A 23,579-nucleotide genomic window follows, 5' to 3' on the forward strand; every position below is an offset into this window, starting at 1 on the left:
ATGGCGCTATCTGGGCTCACTGCAACCTCTGCCTCCCTGGTTCAAGCCACTCTCCTGTCCCAGCCTCCCGAGTAGCTGGGACTACAGACATGTGCCACCATGCCAGGCTGATTTTTTGTACTTTTAGTAGAGATGAGGTTTCACCATGTTGGCCAGGCTGGTCTCGAACTCCTGACCTCAAGTGATCTGCCTGCCTCGGCCTCCCAAAATGCTGGGATTACAGGCATAAGCCACCACGCCTAGCCCAGAGTTTTCTGTAAGCATCAGAGAAGAGGGTAAAACAAATGACATGCAAACATACAATGTGCAAAAACATGCAATGTGACAACATACAAACATCCTCTCAATGATTACTTTGCTGTGTGACATAGATATTAAATTGTATGAGGAGTAATTTCCTTCTCTGTAAAGTGAGACTAGAAACCAATAAACATGTATTGTTACAGGGGAGGACCTGGACAGTGAAGCCACACCCCTTGTTGCAGAAGAAAGAGTTTCTTTTGGACTTCACATAGCCAGCTCCTCTATCACCAGTGTAGTGGACATCAGAAATGCTTACAATGAGGTGGACAGCCGTCTGATCGCCAAAGAAGTACATCTTCTAACTTCATTGCTAATCTCTGTTGGAATCTTGGTTTCATGGCTTGCTTTAGCTTTCAGTGCTTAAGTAGACACTATTTCATGTTTGCACATGTATAGATGGATACGCACATACATGTTTCCCACTTCATTTGTTAAAATATCCTATGCCTCCTCACCCACTGGCGTCCTCCAAGACTAAGCCTTTCACTTATAATTATTCAGAGAAGAAAAATCATAAATAAAAGAACAAGAACAAATGACAGGTTTTAAATACCTTTGCAGCATTGAAAACACTATTGAGCTTCCCTAGTCCTGGGTATTAATGACCCACTAACACTGAGATATTCTTTGAGTTGTTGTGATTTTTTTAATTTTAATTTTTTAATTTTTTTACAGATGGGATCTCTCTGTGTTGCCCAGGCTGGTCTTAAACTCCTGGGCTCAAGTGATCCTCCTGCTTCAGCCTCCTGAGTAGTTGGGATTACAGGTGTGAGTCATAGCACCCAGTATTGCTGTGATTAAAACAACAAACAAACAAAAAACAGTAAATTTTCAAAATAACAAGGAGATGTGTTTATAGATGGTGATGCCATTAAATTTACTTCCAAATTTTGCATAAAGAGCTCTTTTGCTTAGCACTGATGAAAACTTGCTGATTTGTTATATTCTCTTCACTCTCATGGACAGAGGGTACCCCCAGAGGATGGGGAGTCAGGAACTAGGTCCTGTTGATCATGAAAGTTGCGGCTTAGCAGCAACACACTGCTTTCTGATATAGGAGGCTAGGATTCCTATCTTCTTGCCCCTTTGACACCTGTAGAGATTGGGCTCCCAGAGCCTGAACAAACCTAGTCTGAGAAGGTGGCAGCCCTCACCTTGGTAGTGCTGTTCCATCTGAAAGTGTTCTTGGGTCCCTCTTGCTCTTCTTAGCACCTCAGTGTAAGCACGTGGGACACTGGTGGCTCAGACTGCATAACTGAAGCTGCTCACTTAAATTCAGTCACAGCCTGGGGGGCAGAATGCATGAGCCTGAATTTTGGCTTCAATCCCCTGACATTGGTTCAATTGCTATTCATTCACTGATCATTGCTGATGGAGTGTCAGCACTGGGCCAGGCCCCAGAGGGCCTGCCCTCCAGGAGCTCGTGGACAACGCTTCTTCTTTTGCAGGAGTTTCTTAGGACTAATTGCTGCTCATTTCTCTAGATGAACATTTCATCCCGTGACAATGCCATGCCCATTTTCTTGCTGAGGAATTGTGCTGGCCACCTGTCCGGGTCTCTGCGGACCATTGGAGCTGTTGCTGTGGGTCAGTTAGGTATGTTCAGCTGGGAAGCTTTGCTGCTATTTGGAAAGCAAGGTTTGTGCTGTCATGGCTTGTGCACCCTGGGGTTCTGGAGTGATGTGCAGGATGGAGTGTGCTGGAGAACCAGGATGGAGAGGACCAGAGTTGGGAGTGAATCCAGCAAGAGAGCCTCCCAGAAAGCGTGAGGATCTGTTCACCTGGCCACATCTGACAATCAGTAGGGAGCTCAGCTACTAACCAGGCTGCTGTCTGTGACAGCAGGAACCTGTCTATCTAGTGAGCACAGTGGGGCTTTTGAGTAGAAGCACTGATTGTGGTTGTTTGAGTGAAAACTGCTGGTCACCATTCAGTTGAGCAATAGCAAGGCAACAAATTGGTGCAAATGCCCTGCCCAGCAGGATCTAGAGGACAGGCGAGAGCAATGGGTTGATAGAACAAAAGGGATACTGAGGCTCAGGGATCTGGCTCATCCAGCACTCTGGAGTGAAGGCAGAGGGTGGCAATCTGAAATACTCTGGGCTGTTCAGCCTTCTGATGACAAAGAAAGGACTTAGCACAGTACAGTATCTCCCAGCCACATAAGACTTTTAGAGCCTCCTGCTCTTCCTCCCAGCCTGTCCCAGGTGCACAGGCCCCCCTGGCTGTGGGTGGATGGTAGCACTGGTAGCTCATTGGTCCTCCTGTGCTGTTGAGGCATTTCCCATTGCAATGAAGCTGTGACATGTTGATGAAATGCCCACTTTATGTCACATAGGGGTGAGGGTGTTCCACTCCAGCCCTGCTGCCAGCAGCCTGGACTTCATTGGTGGGCCTGCCATCCTCCTGGGCCTCATCTCCTTAGCGACAGATGATCATACCATGTATGCGGCTGTGAAAGTTCTGCACTCAGTCCTGACCAGTAATGCCATGTGTGACTTCCTGATGCAACACATCTGTGGGTACCAGGTAATCCCATCCTCCCACCTGGGACTGAGACTCCCCAAAGTGCTGTCATCCCCAGGGAACAGGGACAAGTGTTGCTTGCCCCGGTAGCATTCCCTCCAGGGTGACTTCTAAAGAAGGGGAGCTGAAAGCCCTTGGGTTCTGAGACCAGCAACTTCGCAGCAGAGGAGGGGCAGGTGACAGCCAGCCCAAGAACTCTGCTCAGGATGAGGATGCTCACCTGGCTGTGGCTTCTGGCCCTTTTCACTGAAAAATTCCAGTGTCATTTGTGGCGGTCTCCCCACCTTGTCTCTAGCATGATGGCTGAGAGCCCAGGCTGCAGAGCAGACTGTCAGAGTTTAAATCGCATCTCTTCTAATTTGCTGTTTAACCTTAGATGAGTTACTTATCCTCTGCCTGTTTCCCCACCTGTAAGATAATAGGGTTGCTGTAATAGGGTTGCTGTGAGGATTAGATGATTTCACGCAAGTGAAGAGGTTAGAATTACATCAGGCCCAGAATAAGTGCTGAGTAAATATTAGTCATTTCCAGTTCTTAATCTCTTTGTGCGTCAGTTCCTTCATGTGTAAAGTGGGAATATGAGAGCACCTGTTTTGCAGGGTTGTGAGGACTGTGTTTATGTGTGTTGAGAGCTTAGAGGAGCACCTGCACAGGGGACCTGCTTTGCACATGTTTACTGTGATTGTCATTGCTACTTAGAATTGGTAAATTTAGATGAGACATGACCACTGAATTCAAGTAACTTCTCACATGGCTGGGAGGTGGCCAGGTGAAGAATTAGGAGGGCAGGGCCAGGGTGGGAGTCTGGGCCATGTCATGGGTCTCACAGGCAGTGGAGGCTTCCTCTGGTGTGGGGGCTGCTGGGTGATTGGGGCAAAGCCTCCTGTGTCTCTGGATACTGGGTCAGGGTTTGAGCAGAAGAAAGCTGTGTGATAGCCTTCCAGGCACTCACTGTCTCTGTCTGGACTACTGCCACAGCTGGACAGTAACCCCTTCCCCCAGCCAGTCCCTCGTAGCCCAGTGATGCCAGCTGTAGCCCCACATCACAGATCTGATGGTGCCCCTCCTGTGTGTAAAACCTGCAAAGGCATCTGATTGCCGATACCATATCCCAAACTCCTTAGACAGGTTTTCAAAGCCATTCAAAACTGGCCACGGACCTTTCCTTCCAGCCCCACCTCCAATCCAGCCAACATTTCAGTCCATGCTCTCACCTCCCCAAATCCTGTACCTTCTCTGATCATTAAACAGTGTATGACTTTGTGTGCCTGTGGCCTCTGCTCAGAGCACCTCTTTTTTTCTCCCTCAAGCGCTCTCCTTCTGTTTTTTCCAGATCAAGCTCAAATAGCAAAGGTAGCATTCTCTTCCCCCAAGTGAGAATGTGGCCATCTCCTGGTCCCCTTGGCACTGTGGGCACACCCCGTTTTAACTGCTCTCGCACGCACACTGGGATGATCGGTCTACACATCTCTACTGGAATCTTTCTAAAGATCCTAGTATTTTTTACTCTTTGCTGGTGTATTACTGACACCATGAAGACATAAAAATGCAATCGGTGTCCAAGATTCATATCAAGAACTACTAATCTTTGTGACTCACTGGCTACCTGGCTACCTTCCCAGAAACTCTGAGCTTCTTAGAAAGCTCAGACTGCCTCAGGCTCACTGTATTCTCATTTCCCAGTCCTGGGGATGGGGGGTGGGCACAGTGAGCTCTCAGTGAGGGTTCAGAAATGAGAACATCGTCTTGAGAGAAGGAACTACCCACCACAGAGGTACATAGCACCTGTTGTCACATGTAGGTAGAGGCGTCAAAAAGCATTTTGTTAAAAAAGAAGCTCATCATCAAGAGGTTCCCTGGAGACTGAGCTGGCTGAGCTTTCCAGGAAGAGATGGTAGAGACAAGGAGTGGCCCATGGATGGAATCTCTTTACTCAACTTAATTGATCAAAAGCTTCCTAAGACCAGGCACTCTGCCAGGCACTAGGGATGTGAGGTGAACAAGTTGGGTTTAGTCCCTGTCTTCATGGTACTTACCATCCAAGAAGGTGGACAGAAAAATACTGTTAGCATGAAGGACAGTCTCTCAGATACCTCCTTTGAGTAAAGAACTCATCAGATTCAGAGGTTTATTGTACATTTACACAAGAAGGCAGAAGAAGGAAATTTTAAAACTGTTATTCTGTCTTTAAAAAGGAAACATTTCAAATATTTATGTCTTTGGGGAAAATCAGAAGGAAAAGCTGGGTGGCAAGAGAGGTGATAAATGGCAGGTTTGAGTGAAGAAATCGTAATATTTTATTTTTGTTTTTTTAAACTTCCTTGCCCACTCTTTATAAAATATACCTCCATCCTCCCTCACCCTTTTCTAGGCACGTTTTCTTGCTTTGTGTTTCTTTGTAACCTGCATGTGCATTTGCATTATGTCTGCTTCTGTATCACCACGTTTGTGTCTGTTTCACTCCCAGACACATGCTTCATAAGGCGTGTGTCCTGCTTGTTTATTACTGTACCCTAAGAACATGCCATAGATAGTAGGTGCTCAGTTAGGATTTGGGAATGAATCAGTGAGTGAAAACAAGGGTCTTCAATTAAGTGGCTTGCTCTTGCTCAGGAGTGGATTTCATTGGTTTTTAGGTTTTACTCTAGGCTCATCTGCTGGTTTATCGGTTGGGTGAGAGAGCATAAACCTTCCTATCTGTTATTTCTGTCAACCTGATTTATCAGCCTCTTCTCAGACTAAATAATAGCCAGCTGAGTTTGACAGGATGGATGTTCTTAATATGGGGAAGGAGGAGGATACTGTTCCAGACTAACATTAAAACACTCACAGGATCTGGTCTGGGTTCCTCCACAAGGCTAGGAGGAGAGCATGGTTGTGGAGCTGTGCATGGCATACCGAATGGAGGGTAGGGTGCCATAACCCTGCCACTGTGGAGATTGTAGGTTCTGCCTCACAGGTGATGGGCAATCGCAGGAAGGCTGGGACAGGGGAACGGACTGACCGAGGTGTTAGAACACCCCTTGGCATCAGTGGAGAAGATGAGGCATGGGAATGAGGTTCAAACAGGTGCTGAGATAGAGTCTGACATAATAGGAGCCTGTGTTCCTGACCTGGGGAGTCTCAGGATCTGTGAGCAGCCAGGGCAGGTGGCGCTGGAAAGGAGCCAGGGCGGTCCAGCAGGCTGCCGACAGGAAGGAAGGGAGATGCTGGGACATGCTCAATGGGAAATGTTTGTGAGACATTGAAGATGAAGTATCAAGTGGGAGAAAAGGCTCTGGAGCTCAGGGGCAGGCTGTGCTGGAGGGGTAAATATGAGGGTCATTGCCACAATGATGATATTTAATCTAAGGAAATTGATGAAATAGCCAAAAAGAAGCTGTAGAGAGAGAATAGGGTTGAGGGGGAAACAAAGAGGAGCTAACCACATAGAACTGGGAATGTAATTAAAATCCAGTAAAGGAGATTGAGAAGCAAGAGGAAAGAGAAACCAAAGACAGTTATGTCAAGGAATCTGAAAAAAGAATGTGTTTTGGGAAGGCGGGTATGGTCAAACCATGCTAAATGCTGGTAAAGAATAGCACAAACTAAGGATGGGGTGTCTTCTTTGGATTTGGCCACCTGAAAGTCCCTGGTGGCCTTTCTGAGGGAGGTGGCCAGGTGGAGGCAGTGGCTGCTGATGTGGGTTGAAAAGAGAACGTGAGGTGAGGATATGAAGCCAGGGCGTGTTGATAATGCTTTCTAGAAGTTTGCCTATGAGCAAGAGGAGCTGCATAAGAGCTACAGGGATTAGGGATGGAGGAAGGGTTATTTTACAATGACAAATACCAGAATATATTTGTACATAGGAGGAAGAGATCCAGGGTCGGGCAGTGGAATCTTGGAGAGAACAGTTATCTCAAAGAGCAGTGTCCTTGAGATGGTGACCAGTGGGATCCAGAGACCAGATAGATGGGAGACTCTGCTTGCGACAGGAAGGAATCCAACACATGTATTTGTGAATTTGGTGGTGGGAAGACAGAGTATTAGTATCTGATGGGTTCTGTCTTCTCAGGAAAGTATGAGGTCAGGTCGGGGAGAGGAAGAGAGGTTAGAGGAGAGAGGAGAAGCAATGAAACCATGATCTTTAGGATAAGAAAATACAGCTTATTAGAAAGACAGAGTTGGATTGCCGGACCCAACTGAGTGTCAGTTTGACATCTGACACTATTTGATGTAAAGTGAAGCCAGTCAGACTGAATGTTTTCTCATGCAACTTTTAGCCATCCCAATTATGTCTTGCTGTGGGATTTCATATATATTGAATAGTCTGGAAAGATATTGAGTCTTTTCTGATCATAAGCAAGGCTTCCCAAGGGCACGTTGCAAGAACATGTCTGGGAGGACAGGGAGAGAGGGCAGGCTGTGTTGGAGCCATGGATGGGGAATGGAGCCATGGATGGAAGGAGCTGAGACTCCAGACGAGGTGACTCAAGACTCATCTGCCAATGGATGGCTGGGCAGACTGACTCGTGTGGAGGTGGAGTCAACAGAGATGTGAGGCTTGGTGGGACCCATCTTCTTAGTCTGAGATAAACTGGGTCACCAAATGTATGCTGGGACCCAAGTGCCTCCATGCTGAGATCGATGCTGCATGTTGCTGGCTTCCCAGGGGCTGGTGCAACTGACTGGCACATCTGGCTGGGTGCAGCCAGGCTCATGGGCAGGTGGTAGCTTCCCGTAAATGCAGCATTTATGGGATGGTTATGCATGTAAAGTACCCAGTAACAGAAAATTAGAAGGAGGCTTGAGAAGTGTGGGAGGAAACCAGGAGAGGGTAGCATTCTGGAAACATGGAATAGATGCAGGGAAAAGTAAGGGCCCCAGTGAGAAGTCAGGTCACGGCACAGAAAAGTGGCCACAGAAGTTGATGCGTATTTTTCTTCTGAGAACATGGGAATGAAGGATGGTAGTAGCAGGGAGCAGAAGGTTGCAGACTGGACTGAAACAAGTCGGTGAAGGGGGAAGCTCTAATGATGCATTCATGAGGAAACTGCTTTGTGTTAACCTTTTCAGATAATGGCGTTCCTCCTGAGGAAGAAAGCCTCTCTCCTGAACCATCGAATTTTTCAGCTGATCCTCTCAGTGGCTGGCACTGTGGAGCTGGGCTTCAGGTCATCTGCTATCACCAACACTGGTGTCTTCCAGCACATCCTCTGCAATTTCGAGGTAAATCAGAGATTGGCCCTTAGCCCTTCAGGAGTGTGTGTGATGGTAAATATGCTAAGTCTGGGCTTTCCCTTAAATGCAGCACATCAGCTTCCCTCATAATCATGATGGTAGGAAGAGGGAAAACCAAACAAGCCTGCCCAGAGGCCCTAGTTTGTAATGACATCCTGCCACCTATGGACTGTGTGGCTTCGGACAAATCTTTTGACTTCTCTGAGCCCCACTCTTTTTCTTGGGTGAAGTGGAGACCTTCATTTCCTTGCAGGCTGTCGTGAGGGTTAAGCCAGATAGTATCTGGGAAAGGATTTTTAAACTGTAAATTAGCATATACATATGAGGGTAAAGAGAATGATCTCAGTTCCTTTGGGTGGTGTTTTGCTGTTTCCAAATGATTCTTGAAAGGGGTGAGTTGAGGGATGCAGAAGGAAACGCCTGAGGCTAACTGAGGAGCATCTCACAGAACTGCTTTGGGCGAATCAACCCATTCACAGAGCATCATTTACTGAGCACCCGCTGGGTCAGGTACTGGCCGTGTCCTGGAGACACAGTGAAAACTAGAACCCAGTCCTTCCCCACAGCCAGATATGCCTGGGACACAGCCAAGGTGACACTGAAAATGTTAGGTGCCACAGTGAGGCAGGCACAGGGCATCTGGTTAGTTGGAGTGAGCAGACAGTCAGAATTCAGGGGAAAAAAACCTTCCAGGTGGAGGGTATATGCTATTTGCAAACACTGTACATCAGAGTGAGAGCAGTCATGGAGACTTGAGAGCAAGTGGCTTGTTGGGGGCCTACAGGTTTGTGTTGGTTGCAAGAGCAGGAGAGACAGAAGGCAGGCCCAGGGGGTTAGACTGCCCAGACTACGCTTTAGCCTGGGCATGTGGAGGTCCTCAAGAGAAGTTTCAAAATTCTTTCTTTGTTTATTAAAAAATTGATATATGTTTATTATAGAATATTTTTAAATTACAGAAAAGTGTGAGAGGGAAACTCCTGTTTCCAAGACCTAGTTAATTCTTGTCACACCTGGATGCATTCTCTTATAGTATTTTCTATGCATAATACATTTTAAAAATCATAGTCATGATTATGCTGTAGGTATTATTTTGAGTCTAATCTTTTCTTGTATACCAAAAACATTTAAACATTTTCATTATGAACACTTACAAGCACTGTTCTGAGATCAGAATAATATTCTGTTATGCTGGAGAGTTCCTGGTTTCTTCATCATTTCTCTGTAGTCAAATTTTTAGATTCTTTCTATATTTTGTTATAAACTGTGTTATACATGGCACTTTTGTGCAGATATTTCTCCCACTTTAAAAAACATTTTCTTAGAATAAATTATCAAAATTGAATAATGAGAATAAAGGAGTTATGAACAATTTTTAGATTGTTGATAAGTTTTACCAAACTTCTGATATCTAGGGATGTTAACTGTAGAATGACAGGTGAGAAGAGCCCTGAAGCAGGGAGATGGGTCATGAGATGATTGAAGAACTCTGGGTAGAAGATTTTGAAACCTAAACTGAGGCAAGGGTAGTGGGAAAATGAGGGCAGCAGGTGAAAAAGCCATAACTTGAACCAGAAGTGACTTAGAGCCAAATGACAAGGGAAATACTATGTACCAAAACACCACAGGGCTGCTACTGAAGGCAGGACAAGAGGGAGAGTGACAGTCATCAATGTATATATTATAAAAAGAGAATATTCTTTGTATAATATAGATCAAGATTCAATTCAACTTCTAATCTGTAACTTCAGATCAAGAAGTTAGAATGACCAAACAAAATAAAAACTCAAAGAAGGAAGGAAACATATAAATGAGAACATAAATTAATAAAATAGGAAGAAAAAACATACAAAGGATCAACAAGGACAATTAATGTTTCTCCTAAAACAGACAAACCTCTGTTAAGATTGGCCAAGAAAAGAAGACAGAAGGCACAAATGAATAATATTAGGAAGGAAAATGGGAGAATACCACAGAAGAATGAGCAATTAGAAAGGAAACAAGATAATTGGATTAGTAACTTTGTGCCAATAAATTAGAAAACTTAGCTTATTTGAGCAATCTCATCGAAAACAGAAGTTTTCAGAGCGCACTCTAAAATAAATAAAAAACCCCAATGATCCTAGAACCATCAAGTAAAGTGAGTCACTGGTTTAAAATCTGTTGAAACAAACAACAACCAGAAGGGAATGCCAGGCCGGGCACTCATAGGGAAATTCCACCAGTTGGGAAATAGGTTCTTTCTAGCTTCTTTAATGAACTAATCTTGATGGCAGAATACAAAAGGACAGTACAGAAAATGAAAAAGTACAGGCTAATCTTATTTGTAAATATAGGCATAAGAGCCCTAAATATAAGATTAGCCAGTTGAACCAGGCCAAGATAAATGTCCTGGTCCTGGATCTGAATCTGGAAAAGAGGATTGTGGAGGAAGCCAGCATGGCCTGGAGAATGGGCTCCCTGTACACAAGGGAAAAGGAGATGTATATAAACGGCCATAAAACCCCACTAAATAAGATAGTGTATCTTGACTGCAACTGTTGCTGCCCCTTCTGAAATGCTGTGGCCATGCTCAGGCAGTCTGGCTCCAAGACGTCCTGGCCACCAGCATGGCCCAGGAATTACCAATGCAGGAACCCATCATGCTCCATTGCCTGCTACTAGCATGGCCATGGACACCACCCTTCCCCACTCTACCCTGAATAAAACTACCCCCTTCAGGACCTGGTGCTTTTAAAGCTGGATTTAAGAAAACAAACCACCAATAATAACCAGATGCTAAAAAGCAAAGCAAAGTGAAACAAAATGAAATGAAACAAAATAAAATTTAAAGATTGAGAAGAGAGAATTTCAAAAAGGGAAAAATGTTTCCCAAATGTCATGTTTTGCCTACACCAAGTAAAGTGAGGTGAAGGATGTGTATTTGCCCATTGGAGGTCACTGACAGGCTTACTGGCAAGTTGTGGGGTCAGAAGCCACTCAGAAGTAAGGAGAAGCGGCCAGGCTTGGTGGCTGATGGCTGTAATCCCAGCATGGGGAGGCCGAGGCGGGTAGATCACCTGAGGTCAGGAGTTCGGGACCAGCCTGGCCAACATGGTGAAATGCTATCTCTACTAAAAACACAAAAATTAGCTGGGTGTGGTGGCGGACGCCTGTAATCCCGGCTACTCGGGAGGCAGAGGCAGGAGAATCACTTGAACCCATGAGGCGGAGGTTGCAGTGAGCCTAGGTCATGCCATTGCATTCCAGCCTGGGTGACAAGAGCAAGACTTCATTTCAAACACATAAACTAAAAAAGAAGTAAGGGGAAGTGTGGGGAGACTGACAGTGGAGGCAGTCAGTGGATTTTGGAAAACAGCAGAGAGGAAGTTTCAGAACTTTTGGGTTTTTTTGTTTTGTTTTTTTTTTTTGAGACAGACTCTCACTCTGTTGCCAGACTGGAGTGCAGTGGTGCAATCTTGACTCATTGCAACTTTTGTCTCACGGGTTCAAGTGATTCTCTTGCCTCAGCCTCCCGAGTAACTGGGACTACAGGCACGTGCCACCATGCCCAGCTAATTTTTGTATTTGTAGTAGAGATGGGGTTTCACCATGTTGGCCAGGATGGTCTTTATCTCTTGATCTCATGATCCACCTGCCTTGGCCTCCCAAAGCACTGGAATTACAGGTGTGAGCCACTGTGCCTAGCCGGTTTTGTGTTTTAAGATGGGAGAGACTTAAGTCTGTTTGTAGGTTGAAGGAAAACCAGACAGTTTAAATACTAGTGGGAGAAGAAACTGCTAATGAGACACATCCTCAGAGGAGACGAAGAGTTTGAAAACAAGAGAGTGGATCACAGGAGAAAGGGTGGGATCCATGATGACTGGTGTGAAGCAGACAGGAAGAGGAAGTTCTGAGGAAGGGAGAGACAGGAAGTCGTTGAGAAGGGAATTGACAGGAAGCTATGAGGGAGGCGGGTACAGGAGGTTGTTGAAGCAGGGAGGGGCAAAAATTTGTGAGGGAAGGAGGGACAGGAGGTTGTGAGGGAAGGAGGGACAGGAAGCTGTTGAGGCAGGGTTGGACAGGAAGTTGTAAGACAGAGTTGGATAGGAAGTTGTAAGGCAGGGTTGGACAGGAAGTTGAGAATCAGGGAGGAACAGGAAGTTGTGGGCTTCTAAGTCTTAGGTTTTGGTTTCTTTTCTTTTCTTTTCTTTTCTTTTCTTTTCTTTTCTTTTCTTTTCCTTTCTTTTCTTTTCTTTTCTTTCTTGAGATGGAGTCTCATTCTGTTGCCCAGGCTGGAGGGCAGTGCTGCGATCTCAGCTCACTGCAACCTCTGACTCCCACGTTCAAGTAATTCTCCTGCCTCAGCCTCCTGAGTAGCTGGGATTACAGGCATGTGCCACCACATGTGGCTGATTTTTTTGTTTTTAGTAGAGATGGGATTTCACCATATTGGTCAGGCTTCTTGAACTCCTGACCTCAGGTGATCCACCCACCTCAATCTCCCAAAGTTCTGGGATTATAGGCATGAGTCACCATACCCAGCCTCTGGTTTCTTAAAGAGGGAACTGGCTAGTTCATTTCTGAGAGTACAGTCATCTCACGGGTGGGAAGAGAGCAACACCTGACACATTATCCACCTGATATTCAAACAAATCTAATCCAGACATCTTAATATAATCCTTAGTACAAGCTTATGTGATACAGAATAACAATCAAAAGATTCAATTATTCATGTTTCTCAAAATTCTGACATTTGGTTTTATGTAATTTCCTGATGAGCTAGGCAGCCTCAAATGGGTGTGGCAACTTATTATTGTTGCTGTGTTCTGGAATGGAAATGGGAGAGGCTGGAACTTTTGTGGGAAGCGTAAAGGATGCACCTTATTGTATTAGTGGGTTTGCATCTGACTTTCTTAGTTCTGTCAGCCCTTAGCCCCGGGCCTGGCATATCATTTGTTGAATGACTGCATTCACGAATCAATATCCTAAGTGTGCAGGGCTCTTGGAGCCCTTCAGACATTTTTGTTGGGGTGCCATGCTGGATACCCATGCTTTCACTAGAGCTGCCTTCATCAATACCAGCTATCCCAAATGGCAGCTGCCCAACCTCTGTGTGTGCCTTTGGGCAGTGGCTGTGCTTAAAAAAGCAGGAAATCTGTCACTCTTTTCCTGACTGAAGAACAATCCACCCATTTTACCTTGTTTTACTTTGTATCCACTCATTCTTTTAAAAAATTTAATGTATCTTTACAAAAGATAGTGGCATGTATGATGCTAGGCTCCAGGGATTAAAGAGGGATAGTCCCTACCTTCACAGGCCTCCTGATAAACTTGTGTTCACTGGGGTTCTTTTGCATTTCCTCTTCAGCAAGAGTAAGCAGTCATGGGCAATTGCTTAACTTTAAGCAAGGTTGAGTATTGACCCTATGGGTCACTATCTGTAGGTGATGCCCATGGGGACCCAGTGTGGAGGCAAGGGAATGGGCTTCGTGGTCAAGTGGATGGACTTTAAAAACAGTCTCTGGCAATTAAAAAAAGTCTGGTGCCAGAAAAGTTACATAGTCTCCCTGAGTCCCACTCTTTCTAGCTACTAGATGCAGATAATAGGCAGGGTACAGTGGCTCACACCTGTAATCCTAGCACTTTGGGAGGTGGAGGTGGGAGGAACACTTGAGCCCAAGAGTTAGAGACTAGCCTGGGCAATAAAACAACACCCCATCTCTACAAAAAATTTTTAACAACTAGCTAGGCATAGTGGTGCACACCTGTAGTACTAGCTACTTGCGAAGCTGAGGTGGGAGAATTGCTTGAGCCCAAGAGGTCAAAGCTGCAGTCAGTCATATTTGGGCCACTGCACTCCAGCTTGGGTCTCTCATAAATAAATACATACATACATACATACATACATACATACATACATACATACATACGGATAATAACATTTTGGGTCTTTTTATGGCACATCTTGCCACCAGGAAATGTATCAGTTGTTAAGTGCAAGCTCTTTTTGCTGCTATATGAGCACATGCTTATAATCCCACACCTGAACCTTGTATATTCTGAGCCTTAGGAAGTGTCAGTATTTAGAGAAGAAAACTATTAGAGTTCTCTAAAGGGACGTAGACATAAGACATGACGGCACCCATCAGTTCTGCCCCAGAAGGATCACCAGCAGCTACATTTGTTTACTATGAATGAAAACAACCTGAGTGATCCACTTCGCTTTCAGAATCTCAGTGAATTTCGTATCTGTGTGTCGCTTACAATTTTGTCATGCAGAAGATGACGCTGTGGTTTGGGCTGAAGAATGTGTTGCATGCACAAATTGACTATGTAGTCAATGCAGTGTAAAACCTGAAAATCTGTACCTGGCTTCTATTTCCAGTCCTGCCACTTGCTGGTGGTGAGTGGAGTCTGTCACTAAGCTGGTCTGTCTCAGCCTCTATTTTCTCCTCTGTAAAGTGGGAACATCATCATTTGTCTTGCAGGATCCAGGGAGGATGACATGAGTTTGCAATATGGACACTTGGGCTGTGGGCCCAAGGCTGAGCAGATGGGGCAGATGGTTAGTGCAGGTATCCTTGGTTGGAACCAGGCCCACAGTGAAGTGCCAAGTAGCAGCAGAGGTGGGGAGAGAAGGCCTTCCTTTAGGGGAGGCGCCTCTCTGCTTGGAGTGTCAGGAGAGCTGATCTGATTCCAGAGCTGGTACCTCATGTTGGTAATTCCAAGTCAGAGGATCACATGTCCAGCACTGATCTTCTCATGCTTCCTGCAAATCCTTCTCCCACACCTTCATTTTAGCTTATGTTTTGATCTGTCTTCCAGCTTTGGATGAATACTGCAGACAATCTGGAGCTCAGCCTCTTTTCCCATCTTTTGGAAATCCTTCAATCACCAAGGTAGGCTGGGTCTTGGAACCCTGGGGGTTAGAACTGAAGGCTGAATATCCAGAACAGAGACAGAGAGGGCAGGGTGGCCAGTGGGTCTTCCCTGCTCCCAGAACACTGGGTCCCCAGCTGGGAGCACATGCTTCCCACTGGCTCATGTTTGTGGGGCAGTCTCTTCTGATGGTCTTGGGCCTCAGGAGGGCAGGTGCTGGGGACTTAGAGGCCTCTCTAGCCCCAGGGACTAGCACATACTGGGGACTCAGCAAATGTGACCAGCGAAGGCTCACTCTCCCTCTAACTGACTTCTCCAAGGCACTTTTGGAATTGGTTAGGGTTCTTTTACCCTTCAAGTGGTAGAAATGCAACTCAAACAAGCTTAAGGAAGGTAAAAGAGGAGGAAAGAAGGAAAGGAGGAGGGAAAAAAGAATAGAGGAAGAAAAGACCAATAAAGAGGGAATTCATTGGCTCTTACAACTGAAAAGAGCTGATCTTATCCCATAGCTGGGTGAGGCTCGCATCCTTTTCTCTGAGCTCTGTTACCACTCTTGCCCCTGCCTCTTCCACACAGTCTTCAGGTTGCCTAGGCTTTCTTCTGTGGCAGCAAAGTGGCTCCTGGGCAGCTCCTCAGAGCACGTCCTCAGCTTAGCACCATTGGCAGAGAGACAGCTTTTTAAACATGTAATAGTCTAGCTATTGGACTGAGTCTCATTGAGCCAACTCGGGTCCCATGGGAACATGGCTTCCCCTCTGGAGTTAGAAAGTGGTAGTTCCCAAAGGGAGCCAGGGGCTGTGACCAGAATAAGGGAGAAGGAAGGCAAGGAAGTCCACGTATCACCCCATCTGCCTCCTCCTGGCTCAGGCTGGTACAGAGCTCATTGGTGCCTTCAGCATTTTGAATGTATTTGTAAATGGCTTTCCACTCAGCCAGTTAATGAACATCTATTATAAACTTACTACATTTCACACCCTATGCTTAGAGGTAAAATTTGGAGAAGAATAAGCCACAGTCTGATGAAAAGAGTACAGAAAAACATGCTGTTCAGTGCTGTCAGAGGAAACAGAACCAAAGGCAGCCGGGACTTCTGGGTAGAGGAGCATCTGTCTTCCTTGCTGAGTCCATGACTATAAATCACACATAGAACTGGGTTGGTCCTGCCTCTTTTGTGTTTCAGGGAAGTGGAGCTCAGCAGAATTTAATGTGTTAATCAAAAAAAAAAAAAAAAAAAAAAAGACAGTTCAAGGTGAGGAATCTGCCCAAAGTCACCCTCCGCCACATTTTTCTCCATCATTTTTTCTCTTCCACTTTCTTCCTGTACCTGTACCAGTTGTTTTCTAAGAAACAGACATTTACCCTGGGACCTGTTTTCTTTGGGGGAGTAGGATTTACTGGAAATTGGATTTGTGAGTATCTGAGGGAGGGGGTATGGATAGGTGGATTCTTTCTTTTTCTCCTTTGACTTTCAGTGGTGTGTCTCTCCACTTTGTGGTTTGGGGCAGGCAGGAAGATCACACATCCAGACAAGCTAGTGAAGGGCCCTGCACTCCTGGCTGATGGGAAGTACTCCCTGGTCACATGAGTGTCTGCTGTCTTTGTTCTGAATTTCTAAGGCCAGCACTATTTTTCCCTGGGGCTCAGATTTTAAAAGTCAATAATTGGGGTTTTTCTTTGAAGGTGGTTTCCGGGGGGCGAAGGGGACAGGCAGTGCACACGCGAGCGACTCTGGCACTTGGCAGACACATATTCGATAGGTGTCTGACGGCATCTTGACAAATTGCCCAGAGAGCATTGGAGTTAAGGGGCCATGGAACAAACCTGGCTTGAAAAACATTTTTAGCAGAAACACAGCAAATTTGGTTCATTCCAGTAAAAGCTTTTACTGTCTCTCTCCTGTACTCACCAGGGAAGGACCCAGGAATGCTGAAGCTGCCCACCAGGCACAGCTTATACCCAAGCTTGTCTTCCTATTCAATGAACCAAGCCTCATCCCCTCCAAGATCCCCACCATCATTGCCATCCTGGCCTGTCAGCTAAGGGGCCACTTCAGCACCCAGGACTTGCTCAGGTACCACACCAACCTGCCCGGGGGAAGAGCAGGGCCCCGGGGCTGTTTAAAAAGGGAGGACAGGCCCCAGCTCTCTCCCCATTGTGCTCAACCTTGCATCACTTGGAACCTTCTAGGAATTCTTGTTCAGGGCTGAGAGTTGGGGAAAGGATGGTTTGCTGAAGTCAGGATGGGACAGGCTCGTTTCCCCAGCAGGTCTGTGTGTTTACTGTCCCTACTTCTCAGACTCCCCCACTGCAGCCAAATATTCAGGAATTTCCATAAGCACTGCCGTCCTTGCCTGCTGATGACCCAAATGCCTGGCTCCTGCAGACTCCTGAAGGGTAGTCCCAGCCACCAGTGTGTTTCCCCTTCTCTTTCCTTGTCACTATCTGATTGCTCTGGCAGAGCCAGAGTTAGCATCTCTGGTGAATCCTGACTGATTGTAGAAGTCTCTGGAAATACACAGCATGCCATGATGATTTCTCACTTGCAGCTGCATGTGGGTGGGTCTGGGTGAAAACACTGGCATATACTCAGTGGACTCAGGTGAGCCTGCCTGTGAGCCTGTCCTTCTCTCCCTGTGTGTAAAGGATTGGGCTGTTCGTTGTGTATACCCTCAAGCCTTCGTCAGTGAATGAGAGGCAGATCTGCGTTGACGGAGCCCTGGACCCTTCCCTGCCTGGTGAGAAGACCTTTGACCAGTTCGAAGGCAGTAGAACGGCCCTCACGGAACCCCTGAGAGGCCCACATTGTGCAGAGGGAGGGGTTAAGCAAGGAAGGGGAAGGCACCCACAGCCTGGCCGTGGTTCCCAAGCAGTGGCGTGTGAGGCTGTCATTTTATGATGAGAGTCAGAAATGAAATAAAATTATGGATTCCTGCTTTGAAATGTGGGACTGGTGTTCCAGGCCTCCAGAATAAAATCAGTTCCCTGTAGACCAGCACGTGGGATCCAGGATCCTGCCTCACTTCCTAGTTGAACCCCCACTAACCCTTACTTTCCTGATGAGCCCCAACTCCAGTACTGAAGCACTTGCAGGCCCCCCAGGTGACGGCCTGCCCTCTGTCTGTGCTTGGCACGTGCTCTTCACTCGAGGGAAATGCCACCCCTCCCCCACTAGCCTAGCTGTCCTCAGACTCACCAAACAAGATTAAGTCACTTTCTCTGTGTTTCCAAAGCCTCTTGGGGTTACCCTAGTGGACAGATTTGTAATTTGTTTATGTGAATCTCTCTTTTCGCCTAGCCAGATGTAGAACTGCAGCTGTGTCTTGTTCAACTTGTTCCCTCTGCTAGGGCAGTGCGATGGCAACAATCATGACCGCTTTGTCCTGGGCCCTGCAGCTCTGCACTGTCCAAGATGACAGCTCCTAAGCCACATATAGCCATTTAAATTCAAATTTTAATGAATTAAAATTAAATGCAATTAAAAACTTAATTCCTCACTCACTGTAGCCACATTCTAACTGCTCACTAGCTACCTGAGGCTAGTGGCTACTCTGTTGGACAAGGTAGATATAAAACAGTTTTATCATCACAGAAGAGTCTCCTGAATAGCATTATTTAATCTAGATAAATTATTATCTCTTATCCTTAGATCAAGCCACAAGAAATTACTATTCCCATTTTGCAGACTAAGAAACTTAGGTTCAATGAGATTAGGAGCTAATTGAAGATGGGGCCAACATCTAAATAGAGAGAAATATGACTCCATTTCTCCTTGCTGCCTCATCAATTCTATTTCTGCAGCATGGGGCGTGTGCCCTGCGTTGGTTGTGAAATTACTGGCAACCGAGGGAATGAACAAATGGATAATGGGCCAAGAGTGAACTTATGTAGTCAACCTTCCTTCTCATATGGACTGCATTCTGAAACTTTTACCTAACCAACATATTAAAACATTGTTAATATGTCCTTTCAGGCTTTAATGACTCTTCAGAAGTAAAGTTTCTTCTTCCCCTTGCTCCCTATACCTTTGCTATGATTTGAGTTCTGTTTTTACTGTAGCATAGACATCCAAAAGCCTAGCCTGGGAGCAAGTTGAAAGCAGGAACAAAGAGAACAAAGACCATGGTCTTCAGCACTCCGTTCTTGATTACTTGCATGATATCAGTGCATAGTAGGTGATTATGAAACGCTGCAGCCTGTGATAATTTAAAAAATTCTTCTACTGAAAGGTATATTTTCCCTTATTATTTTTAGGATTTTTGTTTTTTGGAGGATGTGCAGCATTGCAGACATCTCTAATTAAAGGAAACTTTAGTAACATTTTCTGAAATTCTTTTTAAGCATTGTGTGGAGGCTAGAATAAAATGCCAAAATTTTGAGTCCCAGCCATGCCACAATTCCTGAGTGAAATAAGCATTTGGTGAATAATGATTGCTTACTGCAGCAAATATTATGTCTCTTTACATCCGTTTTCTCTCAAATCTGAATTCCTTTTTGTAGCTGGAAGCCAAACATCTGGAAAGACAATCTGGCTCAGAAACCAGTTGCTGGAAATGCTGCTCAGTGTAATATCTTCCCCCCAACTTCATCTGTCCTCTGAGTAAGTAGCTCCAGAAAGAGCAATTTGGCAGGAGGTTGCCTCATAGAGGGTGTGGCATTAAACCTTTTCTTAATGAAAAGTTTAGCATCTCTGAGTCTGTTTTCTGCAATGTGTTTCCTGCACTAGTCAGAAAGAAAATTATATTCTCTCTACCCAATGAACCAGACCTTGCCCTAAGATATTCTGATGCAAATGTTAAGTGGACATGAGTAACTAGAAACAGATTTGGTATAATTACAATAAACTCCTTTTGTCACCATTGCTATAGTGTAATTGTTATTGTTTTGGCAGTTGTGACAATTACTGATTTTGATGTCCTGTACTTGGCAGACAATAGAGTGAAGAACTCGTGAGCCTAAATAACATCTATCGAGGAAAAGTCTTGCCAAATTCTTCTGCTATTTACTGTTAGTGAGTTTGTTATTTTTCCAAGTTGGAAAAAGAAGTATCTACCTTCAATTAACTTCTAAAATCATGTGTAATCATAAAGCTGATTCCATTAACTCTCCCCACTGCCTGCCTGCTTTACCTCCAACCTTGGAGTCATTCATTTGACACCTAATTTGTTGAACATCTACTGCATGCCAGACACTGTTCTGAGCTCCTAGGATGCAGTGCTGAGCAGGTCAGCCCGGATCCTTGCTCAGCCTAGTGTGTATGTGCATCTGGGGTTGGGGGTAAAGAGTTATCCCTCAGTAAAGCAGCTTTATAAATAGTGTTTAATAATTTACCAGCCTACAAGTCTTTTCTTTCTTAGAATCAAAACACAGTAGAACTGGAAGATGCCTTGGAAATGAGATAGTCCAGCTTCTTTCTTTTCCATCTTCTTGAAAGGGAATGTAGTGCAGTGCCTAACAGTTGGGCTCTGGCATCTATACCTTCTGGATTCGAATCCTAGCCCTGTCCCCAGGGACCCAGGGGAGGCTACTTAAGCTCTGTATGCCTCTCTCTACTCATCTGCATGACAATAAAAAATGTATTATGTTGGTGAAAATGTAATTGTGTTTTTTCCATTACTTTTAATGCCAAAAACCACCAATACTTTTGCATTGACCTAATACTTTCAATAGATGACTATAGTGAGGATGAAATGAATTAATATATAGATAATCCTGAGAACGGTGCCTGGAATACTGTAAATTCTCTGTAAACTAACTGCTATTATGGCCATCTCCTTCATCATCACCATCACCACCATCGCCGCTACCATCATCACCATCATCACCACAACATTAATCACCACCACCACCATCAACATCATCACCACCATCAACATCAGCACCACCATCATCAGCACCACCATCATCATCACCACTGTCACCACGACCACCATCAACATCATCACCACCATCATCAACATTATCACTGTCACTACCACTACCACTATCATCATCATCATCATCACCACCACCATCAACATCATCACCATCACCACATTAATCACTATCACCACCACCACCACCAACATCATCACCACCATCATCAACATCACCACCACCATCAGCAACATCATCACTGTCACCACCACCACCATCAACATCATCACCATTGCCACCACCATCACCACAACATTAATCACCATTACCACTACCACCATCAACATCATCACCATCATAATCATCATAATCACTGAGGAAAATGATCAGAGCACATCAAGAGCTCTGCCAAAGTCATCTAGTTGCTAAACATCAGAGGCAGGGCTAGAAAAGAGGACAGTCTCTTCTCTTCACTCCTAGTCCAGTACTCATTTCAGTGGATACCAGCCAGATTCTCACTATGCCTAGTGTGTCAGCTGAGAACACAGGTGGAGCCTTCACTGGCTCCCAGAAGTCTGGGTCCTTCGCTGAGTCCATTGTCTTTGCTGGATTGGCCACCCATCTCCCTGCCCTCCTGTTTCATCCAGTTCCCATCAGCAAGTCTGTATTCTCCAGACTCATCATTTTTGAAAGTGACAGTTAATCATGGGGTTTTATTGTGCTAAAACTGATAAAAAATGCACAAATATTGGACAATTCCATTTAGGTAAATTTTGACCAGTGTGTCTAAAAAGGGAGATGAATATTCATTATGTGTTTTATGTGACTACATTGATGGTAATTAAATTAGATGGGTGGCTAGTCATCTACTGTGTAAGTATGAATAGTAGTTATGTAGGGCTATTAAGGGGCATGCACATTTTTACATATATTAATACAGTTTCCAATTGCTTCAAAATGCTGTGGCCAACTTACACTGCAACCATTAATAGACAAATGCTTCACTTGCACAACAGTCTTGCCAGCATTTCATTTTACCATTCTTTTTAAATATAATAAATAATAAGTGATGTTAACCTTAACTTGCCTCTCCTTGGTGACTTGTAAGGCTGGACATTTCATATTTTCTGGACATGTCACTCGCTCATGGACTGAGAGATCATTGATTGCATTTATTAATCCCCCAGGTCAAAGGAAGAGATGTTTCTGAAACTGGGGCCCGACTGGTTCCTGCTGCTTCTCCAGGGCCACCTGCATGCCAGCACCACTGTGCTGGCATTGAAGCTGCTGCTGCACTTTCTGGCAAGCCCCTCCCTCCGCACACGGTTTAGAGATGGCCTGTGTGCAGGATCCTGGGTAGAACACAGCACTGAGGGCGTGGACATTGTAATGGGTGAGCATGTGGCTGTCACCAGGAAGTGGGGCACCAGCTAGTCCTGGGATGTGTATGAGGACCAAGACAGGCCCCTTCTCATTTGAGACCATCACAGCTCTGTGCAGCAGGATCACCTTGAGCCCTGACTCCAAGGCCTACATCCAAATGAGCCCAGCCCCACTGACATCCTTTGCAGGATCCGCCACAGCCTCACTGCACAGACACTGGAGGCTGCCTTCATTCCTCCCACCTGCTTAGCCCTGTTCTCCTGGGCACTGTATACTCTACTTCCTCTTCCTGCGGGGATGCCTATTCTTCTGATGTGGATTCATCCTCAGATCTCAGTTCAAATGCCACTTCCTCTGGGAGATGAGGGGTCTCCCTGAATTGGGCACCTCTGTTATATGATCTCTGCCCTTATTATTTTTCTCTGTAGTGCCTAACAAAATTCATAAGTATTTGAGTATTTAATTGCTTAATGTCTGTCCCTGTCACTACAGTGCAAGTTTCATGAGTGCCTGGAATTCTGTATATTTGGTTGAAACCCTACACGCTTGTTGCCTAATTCAAAGCTGCCCTGTTGCCTCCTACATGGTGGGCAGCAAGTATGTTTTTGAGTGAGTGAATGAGCATGTCAGGAACAGGGAAGGGAACTACTGTTGAACGCTTTCTTGCTCACATCTGTGTGTGAATATATTTTATCATCCAGCATTTCTATGGGATGGGTGGGTGGCCAGGTGTTCCCTTGTGTATCCAGGCCCCACCTTGACCAGCAGCTGTTCTCAGCTGACTTTTGTGCCCTGTTTGCCTAATCAATAGACAACCTGAAGAGCCACCCGCTACTGCCTGAGCAGAGCCCGTGCCTGCTTCCTGGGTTCCGTGTCCTGAATGACTTTCTGGCCCACCACGTCCACATTCCAGAGGTCTACCTCATCGTGTCCACCTTCTTCTTGCAGACGCCACTCACAGAGCTGACGGACGGGCCCAAAGTAGGTGTTCAGAGCACACACGGAGTGACACACTTGGTTTTCTGATTCCACATGACTAAGGCCGGTCGCCAAGACCCTCTGCACTTACCTCCCTCTGCTTCTTCCAGCTCAGATGGGGTGCTGGCCTGCTTCCCTCCCTAGCAGCCCACACCCTTGTACAGCCCTTCAAATGCTCTCCTTCCAGGCCCTTGACTTCCTCGGCCTCTGCTCCCATCCTTCCTCCCAGCAAGCCTCTGATTTGGATTAGTTCTATTTTAAAACCTTCCTTTTGGGCACAGCTAGGGGAATGACATGATACTGGGGTGGCCCTGCCCCAGCACCCCAGCCCCTGATCCTCAACCACCCACTTAGGTCATCACCTTCTTGCCCCTGTTGCTAGGACAGGGAGACTTTTCAAGGCTGGTCATGGATTCCTTCAGCTTCTTCCTTGGGTGACCTCACCCCATAGTTTCCCT

General features: G+C 45.6%; 1 protein-coding gene across 1 annotated transcript in view; it reads left to right on the top strand.

Moving 5' to 3' along the window:
• WDFY4 (WDFY family member 4) overlaps positions 1 to 23,579 on the top strand; it is a 295,291-nt gene that overhangs the window by 102,320 nt on the left and 169,392 nt on the right. The window contains exons 21-30 of the mRNA XM_011990946.1: positions 447 to 592; positions 1,788 to 1,899; positions 2,642 to 2,832; positions 7,885 to 8,037; positions 14,854 to 14,927; positions 16,817 to 16,978; positions 17,551 to 17,642; positions 19,405 to 19,504; positions 21,948 to 22,153; positions 22,955 to 23,124. Of these exons, the coding sequence (XP_011846336.1) occupies positions 447 to 592; positions 1,788 to 1,899; positions 2,642 to 2,832; positions 7,885 to 8,037; positions 14,854 to 14,927; positions 16,817 to 16,978; positions 17,551 to 17,642; positions 19,405 to 19,504; positions 21,948 to 22,153; positions 22,955 to 23,124 (1,406 nt within the window). The remainder of the gene's footprint in view (positions 1 to 446; positions 593 to 1,787; positions 1,900 to 2,641; positions 2,833 to 7,884; positions 8,038 to 14,853; positions 14,928 to 16,816; positions 16,979 to 17,550; positions 17,643 to 19,404; positions 19,505 to 21,947; positions 22,154 to 22,954; positions 23,125 to 23,579) is intronic.

This window comes from Mandrillus leucophaeus, unplaced genomic scaffold (assembly GCF_000951045.1).
Source record: "Mandrillus leucophaeus isolate KB7577 unplaced genomic scaffold, Mleu.le_1.0 Scaffold388, whole genome shotgun sequence".
Taxonomy (NCBI): domain Eukaryota; kingdom Metazoa; phylum Chordata; class Mammalia; order Primates; family Cercopithecidae; genus Mandrillus; species Mandrillus leucophaeus.